This window comes from Adiantum capillus-veneris, unplaced genomic scaffold (genome assembly GCF_014529385.1).
Source record: "Adiantum capillus-veneris isolate H3 unplaced genomic scaffold, ASM1452938v2 Hic_scaffold_977, whole genome shotgun sequence".
NCBI classification, from domain to species: domain Eukaryota; kingdom Viridiplantae; phylum Streptophyta; class Polypodiopsida; order Polypodiales; family Pteridaceae; genus Adiantum; species Adiantum capillus-veneris.
Window position 1 is genome coordinate 1095 of NW_028221932.1, and position 12243 is coordinate 13337.

At 43.3% G+C, this 12243-nt stretch overlaps 1 protein-coding gene across 1 annotated transcript; it reads right to left on the reverse strand.

Annotated features, from left to right (window-relative positions):
* Positions 1 to 9911: 9911 nt before the first annotated feature.
* On the reverse strand, positions 9912 to 11279 carry LOC147416436 (DNA replication ATP-dependent helicase/nuclease JHS1-like). Its single transcript, XM_086508368.1, has 5 exons — positions 11031 to 11279; positions 10852 to 10962; positions 10587 to 10643; positions 10352 to 10489; positions 9912 to 10268 (listed from the first exon to the last, which is right to left on the reverse strand). Exons 1-5 carry the CDS (start codon positions 11082 to 11084, stop codon positions 9927 to 9929), a joined length of 702 nt encoding a protein of 233 aa, XP_086364494.1. The 5' UTR covers positions 11085 to 11279; the 3' UTR covers positions 9912 to 9926.
* Between the last annotated feature and the right edge of the window lie 964 nt (positions 11280 to 12243).

Consider the following 12243-nt stretch of genomic DNA (forward strand, 5'->3'; position numbering starts at 1 on the left):
CTGAAAACGCTGATGCCTATGCTGGTTCTATTGCGGAGAATCTGCAAAACGCTATGTTGTTCTGCTGATCAAAAAACACTAGGGCTGAATCTATGTCTGATGGAAAAACGCTAGTGATCTGCTGAGGAAATCTGCTAACGCCAGGCTTGATCTACTGTCTGCAAACGTCGGGGCTGTCCTTGATGAAAAAAGCTAGGCTGGTCTTTGGTCTGTTGGCTGAAAACGCTAGGTTAATTGTCGGAGAGGTCTTGCTGAGAAGGTGCCCGTTGAACGATTGGTTCCTGCTGCCTCTTCTACCAGAAAGTGCTAGCGCTGGGTTTTCTTATATACTTGCTTGTCAAATCGCCCTACCCAGTTTCCCAAGAAAGTCACTCAATAATAATAAGTGAAAAATGGCTAAAATAGGGAAAATAGGTCTGTGCACTATAAAAATGCTCCTAATGGGTATTGAATGTAATTTGATGATCATGTTGTGTGCAACCAGAGGATATACATCTACTCTAAGTGCCTGGACATGCATGGTCTGCGACAGACTCACAAAAGTGCCAGAACACTTCCTATTCCTAAGCTGAATGAACCCTTGTCATGAAGTAGCTTGTCCACGTACACATAGGGTTAGATGTGCACGTGACATTAGAGATCATAGTGGCGGAAACAACGATAATAGAAGAAATGAGAGAAGATCGATGAAGCTTACCGAGCCGCGACAACTGGGATATGGTCATGATAGGAGAATCGGGCCACAGCAGCATCCCCCTCTTCCTTCTTCTTTGGGTCCCAAGAGGTGGCAAGTGTCCTTTGGCGACGAATCGGATCCGATGAAGATCCACCGCCATCGGCACCGGGTAGAGAAGAAGAAGGAAAAATGAGGGTCTTAGGATCGATACCTTTGCATGTTATGGTTGAATTGCCGATCCTTTTCCTCAATTTCCTTCCTCTTCTTGACACTTACGTTGGTGCACCTCATGTCCCGGCACTCGAAGAAAGTGTGCCCTCACTCTGTCATGCCCCCCTTTCCGCGTGTAAGAGCATAGCTTGCATGCCGATGCACGAGCACCTCCCGTCACCGACAAGGTGCCCTCCGAAGTCACTTCATCCTACCACGACCATTCCTTCACCTCTTGAGTGTTGCCCGCATGAACGGAGGGGGTTGTACGAGAAGAAGAGGCCATGGATTATCACAGAGAGAGAGAGAGAGAGAGAGAGAGAGAGAGAGAGAGAGAGAGAGATCCTTGAGGGTTTGAGATAGAGAGAGCTTGAGAGAGAGGCTTGCCGCTTGACTCCTTGAGAGCTTGAGATAGAGTGTTTGAGAGAGAGGCTTCACTTCTTGAGACCAAGGGAGAGAGAGCTTGAGGGCAAGCCCAAGGGAGAGAGCGTGAGAGCTTGAGGGTAGAGCTTGAGAGCAAGGGGGAGAGAGAGAGAGAGAGAGAGAGAGAGAGAGAGCCTTGAGGCTTGTTGCATTTGTGAAGGAAAGGGATGAGGGAGGAGCAATTTGCAAGGGCTGCCAGAAAAGAAAAAACCCCAGAATCTACCTGTTTGTGACCAGTTGTGACCATTGGAGTTTGTGACCAATTGTGACCGTTGGAGCCTGCTAGAAATCTGCCCGTTTGCTATCGTTCCGGCCGTTCCACCCCTTCCAGCCTGTTCTCCCCCAAACCGTTTCGGTATCAGATTGTCATCCGGAACACCCTACCGTTCCGGGACGTTCCTTGCACCAGTGACCGGCCGGAACACCGTTCCGGCGTTCCAGACCCTAGGGAACGCGTTCCCTGGTAACTCTGGACAAACGTCCCAAATGCTTGTTCCATCTTTGGCTTGGAATTGAGCCAAAGTTGCCTTGGTTGCGGCACTATCTCCTTCTTGAGGTGGAGGCATGATGATGCCCCATGGTCCCTCTCATAAGATAGCCCCTGACCTTGCCTAGCTGAGTGTGGAAGTCATAGCCATTGAACTTGTCAATAGACTCCATTCCCAATGTGTACTATTAATAGTGGGTGAGGAAAGGTTATCTAGCTCCTTATACAAAATTAGGACAATGACAATGACATCATCATCATAGAGATAATGGCACACATCACAATACATGGGATGGAGAGTAATTCGATGAATGGAATGGGAGAGTAACAGTTTTGTCGTGTCTAAGCAATCTCAAAGGATAAATAGACTTTAACGCCACAATAAGAAAGAAGTAATTCTTGATTGAAATGGACTATTAATGGTACCCAAAGAGAAGTTGTCCACTATGTTCACTACGACCATTGCTCCAAGATACCAAGTAGTTCATAGAGCTTAGCAGATCATAGCTCAAGCAATGCTTGAAGTATTGATGCATGCAAAACTAGCACAAGAGGGAAAAAGCCTAAAATCTAAGTGAGAATGTAGGCATTACCCTTGTATTTAGATGAGTTGCGCCCTAAGCATAAGCTGCATGGGCTTTGATAACAGTTGTTAGAATAATGCTAGGGTGGAAAACCATTCAATGTGAGAGGCAAAACGACTAGAATTTGCATTCTTAGAAAAGAGAGTGAGTGCATAATTTTTTAGGCATTGAGCCTTAACTAAGGGCGTAATATAAGGACTACAATTCAGGACAAGATTTGAAGTCGCTCTGCGTTGAGAGCAAAAACCTAGAAATCAAAAAAACGGTGGAAAAACAAACGCGCATGCTTGCAAAAACGCATGACAAGAAACGAGGGACGCAACAAAAGTTTATGTATTCAAAATATTTCAAAGAACAAACAAAATTGACCCTCCAAAATAGGCACATACATTTTTAGGGTAAATTACAAGACCTAGACCATAAGGTGAATAAGCATGGACCCTAGAACTAAAGATTATGCTAACATATCTTTCCCTACCCCACTCTTATGCATTGTGTAATCTTACAATAAGCTCTACACGAACTCAAAATTCAAACCAAGGATGCGAAGTTCACCATGAGTCGACCTTAACCAACAAAGCTACGACATGGTGCCCCATCTTGAGGGGTGTTGTACCGGAATGCAACTCGGTCCAACACACCCACACCACCGAGAAACACTACCAAAACCGCAACATAGAGCATCAACCACAAGATGAAGGCAACAAACCTAGCTAAATCCTCCTCTCGATCCTGCCATAAACAACACACACAAAGACTTTTTTTGTAAATCTTTTGGATTAATTTACAAGTGGGAAACCTCAAGGTGAGGAAAACACACTGAAAGGATCATGTACAAAGAAAAGAACGCATTAGTGTTCGGCTACGACAAAGGGCTAAAAGCGTTTATAGGAAAGTTGATGCATCTCTGGCACACCACCGAGAAACACTACCAAAACCGCAACATAGAGCATCAACCACAAGATGAAGGCAACAAACCTAGCTAAATCCTCCTCTCCATCCTGCCATAAACAACACACACAAAGACTTTTTTTGTAAATCTTTCGAATTAATTTACAGGTGAGAAACCTCAAGGTGAGGAAAACACACTGGAAGGATCATGTACAAAGAAAAGAACGCATTACGGTTCGGATACGACAAAGGGCTAAAAGCATTCATAGGAAAGTTGATGCATCTCTGGGGTGATATCACCTACTTCCAAGGCAAAACGTAAATATTGCCCAAGGGAAAGCTTGAAAAACTGAAAAGGGTCTTCATTCGAGCAATGAAACATATAGCAATTACGTTGGCGCCACAGAGTCCAATAAGCCCAAAATCTGACCCGCATGAAGAAGACCACAAATCGCCAAAGGAAGGCGAGAGAATGCCAAAGGCCCAAAACCATTTGTGGAAGACCACGAGGGGAAACGGAGCCGCATACAAGCTCATATGCAACGAAGAAAAACTCTAGTAATGCAGCAATCGCAAAGCAGGTGACCTTACTGGCATAAACTTGCGGTAAAAGAAGGGCATAAACCTTACTAGCAAAAATGGCCTCGAAAGGCAAATTCCCGAGATTCCAATCAGAGATGCGAATACCATCAGCCAAAGACGGAATGGGTAAAAATTCAACCAACATACGTTGAAGTTCACTCCACAGCTGACGATAATGCATACCCAATTCAAAACGGCAAGCAGCAAGGGGAAACTAGAGAGTGTAGCCCACCTCATCAACCACATCACCAACCCACTTGAAGGCCATGACAAGAGAGAAAGTATGCCTGACGAGGCGAGCGATCAACCAAAGTAAGAGAGAATGCCTGAATCCAATGAAGACTTTCCAAACGAAGTGAATTTCTTACCTGCTGTTGCCGACCATGCCATGATAAATGCCTTGTAACTTCTTTCCAGGCAGAGATCAAACTGCAAGTAAAGGGACATCCATGAATATGCCCTTCCATCTTCCCAAACACATCCCAAAAAGATGATTGCCAATGACCAAAGGAAGAAGTAACCACACGTTGACGTAAGTAAGCAAGCATAAGAGCCCAAGGCACATTTGGAAGATTCTCTCTACCCCAGAGCAGTTGGTATCAGAAGGAGTGTAGAGAGACAAGAGCCACACTCCAGAGAGAGGTGCTCTTGGGAGCCATTACTCATAGACAGTCACAGATAGCCTTTTAATGCCGAAAGTGACGAAAGAAGAGGACTTACCTTGCTCGGTTAGAGAAGGAGTTGTACAAGCTATTCATAAGCCAGGACTCAAGAGAGGCAAGGAGAAGTTTTCATGAGCATTCCCCCCCACCGGCTATCACATCCACTGAGATTTGGAGCACATATGTAGCATCTCTTTACACAGTTCTAGGGCAACAGTCTCTACCCGACCCTTCGAAGCCTTGCACACAAAAATGCACTTTCTTTATCACTAAGATGCTAAAGAAAGCCCTTGACACGATGAGGACAAGGAGAGCATATGATCGTGATGGATTGATGGCGGAGCACTTCATACATACTAGGATATGCTTGCAAGGCTTCTTGCAACACTGTTAAACCGAGCCATATAAGAGGGTTTTCCAGATACTTGGAGCATGTCTACTCTTGTGCGTATCTTCAAGGCAAGAGACCTCATGATTCCGAGGAATTACCGTACTATCATGATTGAGCACACACTAGCTAGGTTGTATGCATCCATTCTTGTAGATGGACAGAGAGAGCAAGCATTTGGGCATCAAGCCAGGCAAGTTTTGGGAGGGGTTTTTCTACTCTTGATCATATATTGACACTCAAAGTTGTTATTGACGAAAGTAAATCACTTGGTATGGGGATTCATTGTACCTCTATGGATTTTTGCAAAGCATTTGATAGGGTTCCTAGAGCTCGAATGATGCAAAGATTACAAGAGATGGGAGTACCCATGAGCTCGTCTGCGGAGTCATGGCTTTATACACGACAGTCATGGAGCAGGTTCGTACTCTTGAGGGTTTATCTGAGCATATTCTCTCCATTGTTGGAGTGAAACAAGGATGCTGAAGCATAGCTAGCATGGACATGGATTTCATTACTACTATATGCAGATGATATCATCTTGATCTCATATTTGCCCGAGGGGATGCAACGACACTTGGATGCATTCACACATTTGCTAGTGATAGCGGCTTGTCGGTAAACCTTGGCAAGACCGAAGTTATGGTGTTAAACACCACAACACAGTGGATCAAGCGATTTGCACCGACCTTCACATATGATCAGCAGACGGCTGAGTATACAAACGCATAAACTTACTTGGGAGTGGTCTTCAGAGGTCCAAAGTTCTAGTACAATAGAGACCAAGGTGGTACCAAACGTACTGTACGTGGCGTATATGTACGTACTGTACGTTGTTCCATACAGGAAAAATTTTTACGTACGTAAAAATACGTACTCTTGTAAAAAAACCGCAAAGTACTAAAATTTTCTAGGACATTTCCAATAAAAAACAAGAGAGAAGCCAACAACTTAAAGAGACATTCAAAGACACATTTTACAAGACAACCATATACTGTGTAACTATTGCAAGAGATTTGGATTTTTATTTAAAATCAACATTGTACGGGCTTCCCACACCCCCACCACCCAAAAAAAAAAAAGGCGTACGGATTGTTCCGTACGGTACTGATCCGTACATAACGTCCGTACGGTACGGAACGGATCAGTACGTACGTTTTGATCCAACCTTGATAGAGACCAGACTCACAAGAGTAAATGCAACTTCGGGGAGGATGAAGAGGTGGATTCAGTTTCAAGAACTTCGAACAAAGCTCTGATATTTGACACATTTGTCACTTCTACTATGTTTTATGGGCTATAGATATGAGGATGATCAGTAGATCATCATAGTTGAGCTGGCAGTATTGATGGATGGAGATGTATAGAGAGGCCTCTAGTCTCTAGGATTTCTCGGATGATTAGGGCCAAGGTCTCTGTACCATATGAGATTATTCGCACAGAGCTTGGTACTCTCCGCTAGTCATAGAGGCACTTACCAAATCTGCCTCAAATAGCATCAGGGATCTCCCCAAAGATAGATATGCTCGCCTAGCTTCTCGACAGCTTGCTTCACAAGGAGACACATCTTGTTGGTATGCACAAATGACATCCTCGTTTTAGTATAAGCAAACTACTCCCCCTCCAGTACTCGTTGGATGCACCCTCCTTGTCCCACACATAGACGGACATCACCCGCCTCATCAAACAGGATTTGATTCAACTAGACACAAGGAGGACATGGATAGAGCACGCACGAGAGCTTGGCACGAAGATGGCTTTCTACAGAGAGCATCTCCTTGAGCTCAGAGAGGATGGATTTATGACCAGACCTCCCTATATGGACACCCATTTATCCCATGGGATACAATGTAGTATTTATTAGATGCGCACATCAGCGCACCAGCTAGAAAATTGAGATTGGTAGATTTAGGAGAGTACCAACAAAGGCCAGGATTTGCGAGTTCTATCATATAGAGGCCAGAGACAAAGTTACATCAATATGTTATTGTCCAATGTACTATGAGATACGAGGTCTCTTTCGTTGTCTATTCAAAGAGGGCTTTGGACCACTGGCTGGAGTCGTGAGATATCAGGATCAAAGATGCCATGGTGTTTTGCTAGAGTTGCGCAGACACGAGGAGAGTCTCCTTAGGAGATTAGATAGTGGGAGACATTCACAAAGGGATATCACTGATTTCTTTAGAGCAGAGATTGACAAATGAGTTCAAGGATGGGAGTCAACTTTCAAGCAGTCAAGTTTGACATGTTTTCGGGCTACCAAGACACCCATCGTGTCACAAACTGCTAATGTGTCAAGCCAATGAAGAACGGAGCCAACTTGCAGATCTTGGCCGAGGAGCCTAAACCCTAAGTGAAGAAGCAGAAGCAACAGAAGAAGTGGCCTATTTTTAAAGAAGAGTTTCCACCAACTTATGGGACCCCATTTAATGGGGCCCAAGGGACCTAAAGCCTTTAAAATAAAGCGGGACCACACACACACACACTTAATCTCTTGTGAAAAAGGTGATGACGTGGCAACTGTATGGACACCCCCAATTTACATTGATGACATGGCAGGTTGTACAAACTTCCGCGTTTACGATGGACTGCTGACGTAGCAGTTGTGCGGAATTTTGCACTGGCAACTTTTTGGCCCTAGAGCTTTTGAAGACCAGATGCTTTTGAGTTTTATGCTTTTCATGTAACTGCTTTTCATAGGCCAAGGGGCTTTAATTATGTGTAGAGGACTCAGTCTCTGGCACTCTTCCGGGTGAAGATGTAAAGCGCAAGTATCGGCATTATATTGAGTTCAAGAAATATAAAGAAATTCCAAAAGGGGCGCCAAGGTTTGGGGCCAATGCTCTCTCAGGGTGGAACTCCGCCACTCCCTGTCTCGTGTGTCGTGCACTCTCTCTCTTTCAGTTCAGTGTTATTCGAAGTGCTAAAAGTATACCTAGATGAATCTAGGATAGGCCCAGATTCACCCTTAAAAGGAAAGTGCAAGGTACAGACCCATGGTAGTCACCCACAAGACAATATAACCATCAGCTCCATCATGCATAGTGTTCAGTCTGTTCTTTTCCCTTGGCACGTGGCGCCCGTCCCCATTACACATCGAGCCCTTGAATTCATACAACAGTTTGACATCACCTTCTCGGGAGGTCGTTTCTCGGAACTCAGCAATCACATGAGAAAGATTCATAACAGACTTTAAAGTCCATCTATACCAAAGGTATATTGATTGACAGAGTCATTGAGCTTGGGAAAGCTCGAAGCCCACATCTACAAGGGCCACCACCAACATTGACAGAGGCTCCATCCAAGGGTCAAGGCTATTCTAGCACGGCATGGGAGACCTCCAGTACGACTATTTACCAACACGGACATTGACGATATTCTTCAACGACCGATGCACTACATCCTCGAACAGCGCCCAATGCCACATCCTCGGACACTGATGTTCAGTTTGGCTTTAGATCCACCAGAATTGTATCAATTTGGTCTCATAGGTCATTTTGGCCTCTTAAAGATGTTTAGTATAACATTTCATTTCCTTTCATTTTTGCCTATCAAAGGCAGGTGGACAGACTACCAATTTAAGAGCTTCTACAAGAATAGAGACAAATGTCAAAGAAAGCAATGCAGAGGCATATTATATATACCTGGAAACCAAGACATATGCACATCTTGCAATGCTGCCCAATCTTTAGCCAGGTTAATCCCTCTCTGTTGAACCCCACATGCAAATATGTTCAACCCTCCAATCAGCCAACAACTAAAAACCCCATATGATGTGATCTCCATTAGCGTTACCAAAAGACGTGGTACATCCCCTGGGGTTTTCATAAACACCAGCGATGTATTGAAAAACCTTTGCCGCAGCCTTCTAGATGGGCAAACCCCCCATCGCACTCCCCATTACCAAACAAACCCCCTTGGCGTTGTACTTGATGCAAGAACTGCAGAAATTTCACGCTGAGCTAGGAACCGTAGAACAAGATTTACTCAAGAAGGAAGGAAGAATTATGGAGCTCGAGACAAAGCTACAAACCTTGGAGATCAAGAAGGGAGACAAAGACGACCACAAATTAAATGCAAGATATGGCAGCCTTGGCACAGGTATTTTCAAAAGATGCAAACCTTCTATAAAAGAAGTTTTCTCGCTTATCAGCGAGAAAGAAAGGGCTTAAAGTATGCAAAAAAATACATTAGAGTGGGGGGGATCCCATTGGCTGGGAAAAGAAGGCTTGCACCCAAATCATGGGTAAGACTGCATTCTAGAAACACATACTAAAAGAACAACTGGTGAAGGTTGAACCTTTCATAGATTTGGGGATTCAAAAATCGGTGAAGTAAAGAGCAAGCAAGCAAAGCTTGGTTATTTTGATATGGGAGAGAAGATAAGAGTCATGTGACAGACGAGATCTTTGAAGGGATTGTCCATGCAGATAGCAGATTAATTCACCCCACTCCAACTCAAGAACAGATCAGCAGAACTAATCAAAGTGAAATAATCCAGGAAGAACGAAAAGCCAGCAGGCTACAGAGGACGGGAAGCAATCCTTAGAGACTTTGTCACTACAACCCCGAGGCATGAATTTCCACACCCATGAAAGGGCACATTAAGCAGGCACCAGAGGGAAGCATTCTCCAATGCAATATCCCATTCATTGGTCGACTGTTTACAACGAGTTACGGTAGAGAGCATTCCTCCTTACTTGCTGAACATGATTGCCCCAATTCATTAATCCCATGGATCCCAAGAACTGCAAGTCACTCATGGTAAGCCATTTAGAGGTTAAGGTTTATGGATTGATATTCGAGACACAGCTCGACCATGAGTCGGTCTGTAAGTGCTTATGTTTGTCGTGTTCACACATATCTGTTACACCCATACATACTCTAAATACTACGACAGTTTTTTATTTCTCTCCCAAAACTTCAAAATTTAAAGACATTAATTATGTGTTAAGGCAGTGGATTATTCTTGAAAAACTTCAGGTAGTCTATTTTCATCCTTTCTCACAAAATTTATTTTTGTTCAAAGCAGCATTGAATACGAAGCAGCATTTTCTGCTAATATTTTATCCTCCCTGTGACCAAAATTCATTACTCTCTGTAGAGGGAAAGAAAGAAAACTTACCACATGATCACCACTAGAGAAAGGTCGCTCATGCAGCCCACATGTTTCAGACTCTTGTCTTTTGAGTCTATTTGAAGTGGTACACGACAAATCTCTTGAAAAAATGTACAAGAAAGGTCCAACGTTCTTCTTATCATTACGAGACCCCTCTGGCTTATGCTTAAGCTTCATTAAAGAAAGGCAGCGTCCCGATCTCTCACGCTCTTGCGCAGGAAGCCTCCATATTTCTCGTTGTGAAGCCTAACCAGCAAATGTAAGAAAAAAAAAATTTAACTTTTCACATAAAATCAGATCTATAAATGATTTGGATGGAAGGTACACACTTGCAGCTCTTGTGCTTCGAGATCAATAAGACGGTCCCATGATTTTAAGAATTCAACATGTGACCCATTCAAATGTTCAGTCTTTTGAATGAATAATTCTCCTAGCCCACTGCTAACAGCTGTTCCTCCTTCTTGAACCTTGAAAGATTTGAAAATACAGTAAGTACAAACACAACTAGAAAAATTTCACAGGGGCAAAACTCTAGATAATGTATTAAGGGAAGAAGAGAGCGACCTTGTGATAAATGCTGCAGACATCCATATGCCAGCATCTTTGGCACAAATGCATGCTCTACAGTGTTTAGATTAAATATCAAGTAAGCACTCTGCTTCCCTCACTACGGACATACAGAAGATCAAACAGAAGGGACAACGATATCTACTTCAAAAGAATTCAAACCGTGGTAGCTTCTTGGACATTTTCCTACTTTTCCTAGTTAGTTGGGAGGCTAAAAGTTGCTCGCATCTAGTAGGTAGGGAAGCAAAACTTTAAAACTTGCCTGAAGCATAGGTGGTAGCTGTTGAGTAGATGATGCTGTCAACAGATTTGTGGCATGTTCATTTCGCCTCATGACCAGTCCAAGAATATCACCTCGTTTAGTTGTCACACCCTAGGAAAGTAAAGTCTTGAATAAGGGAATATATGCAAACCAATCCAATGTCCACTTACAAAAATTACCAGAGTTTGATTTGTTTGAAGATAATAAAGGAGTCCACTGTCGATAGATTCCATATACCTGACAGATAAAAGTCAGCCTTGAGGCTCTAGCCACACAAGTTTTAGAACTGGAAAGTTGTTGAAATTATTATCCCATATCTTTTCGAAACTATTGTCCCAATGTGTTTAGCCTTCAAGATGATGTGAAAATAAGACTAAATATTAAAATTAGGATAAATGGAACTTTTTTTTAAAAATCCTGTCAACACGTAGACAAAACACTCGACACTTAATAAGCATCATCAGTAAGTGATTTGAGCAGTATGTAGACTTCAGAACTGCTCATAGGGGAAAGCTCCATTTCATATATTCAAGTATTTGGCATATGAAGAATTATTTCCTATGCTCAATGGAACAAAATAAGCTACCTTTTCAAAAGCTACATAGGCATCGATTTTTTTGAATGACCAGACTTGTAACTAAAAGCCACGAGCAGGCAAAACATCTACCAGCAAAACTTCATCATCCGGATATAGTCGACCAATATGCCACAGCTACAGATTTTGCAGACGTTTTCACACAGATACGGGATGGGGAGACTGTAGCAGGATATTCGATTCGGGATGGCTACTTGATGAGAAAAAACCATGTTGTGCGTTACACAGCTGTTGAGGGAAAAGGTTATGACTGAATGCCACTGTCCATCTTTTACGGGTCACTGCAGCATTCCTACCACCATGAAAGGGGTAGAGAGATACTTCTTTTGGTCGAGACTCAAAAAGGATGTGGAAGAGTTTGTGCGCAGTTGCTTAGTATGCAAGAAGGTCAAGTTTGACATGCATAAAGCACAGGGATTGTTACAGCCTTTACCCATACCCACCGGCCCCTAGGAAAGTATTGCAATGGATTTCATTTTTGATCTCCCAACAACACAGAATGTCACGATGATTTTCAGATTACATGGCATGCCTAAGACAATTGTCTCCGACAGGGACCCCAGATTTATGAGCTTGTTTTGCAAGGCAATTTGGAAGAACATTGGCACGCAGTTGCAGTTCTTGTCATCGTTCCACCTGCAGACAGATGGGCAATCTGAGATTGCAAATTCAGTGGTTATAGATTTATTGAAATCTTATATCTCAGATCAGAAGACTCAATGGGAAAAGTACTTACCTTTGGTGGAATTTGCCTACAATAACACAATACACTCTTCGACGGGGAAGGCGTCATTTGA

What these genes read in the sequence shown, in the direction of transcription:
- LOC147416436 (XM_086508368.1), bottom strand. Translation starts at nt 11,084, where the DNA reads ATGGAATCTATCGACAGTGGACTCCTTTATTATCTTCAAACAAATCAA. An exon ending in AGCTACCACCTATGCTTCAG is followed by an intron (nt 10,644 to 10,851) that starts GCAAGTTTTAAA and finishes TAAACACTGTAG; the next exon opens with AGCATGCATTTGTGCCAAAG. An exon ending in TCGAAGCACAAGAGCTGCAA is followed by an intron (nt 10,269 to 10,351) that starts GTGTGTACCTTC and finishes TTTGCTGGTTAG; the next exon opens with GCTTCACAACGAGAAATATG.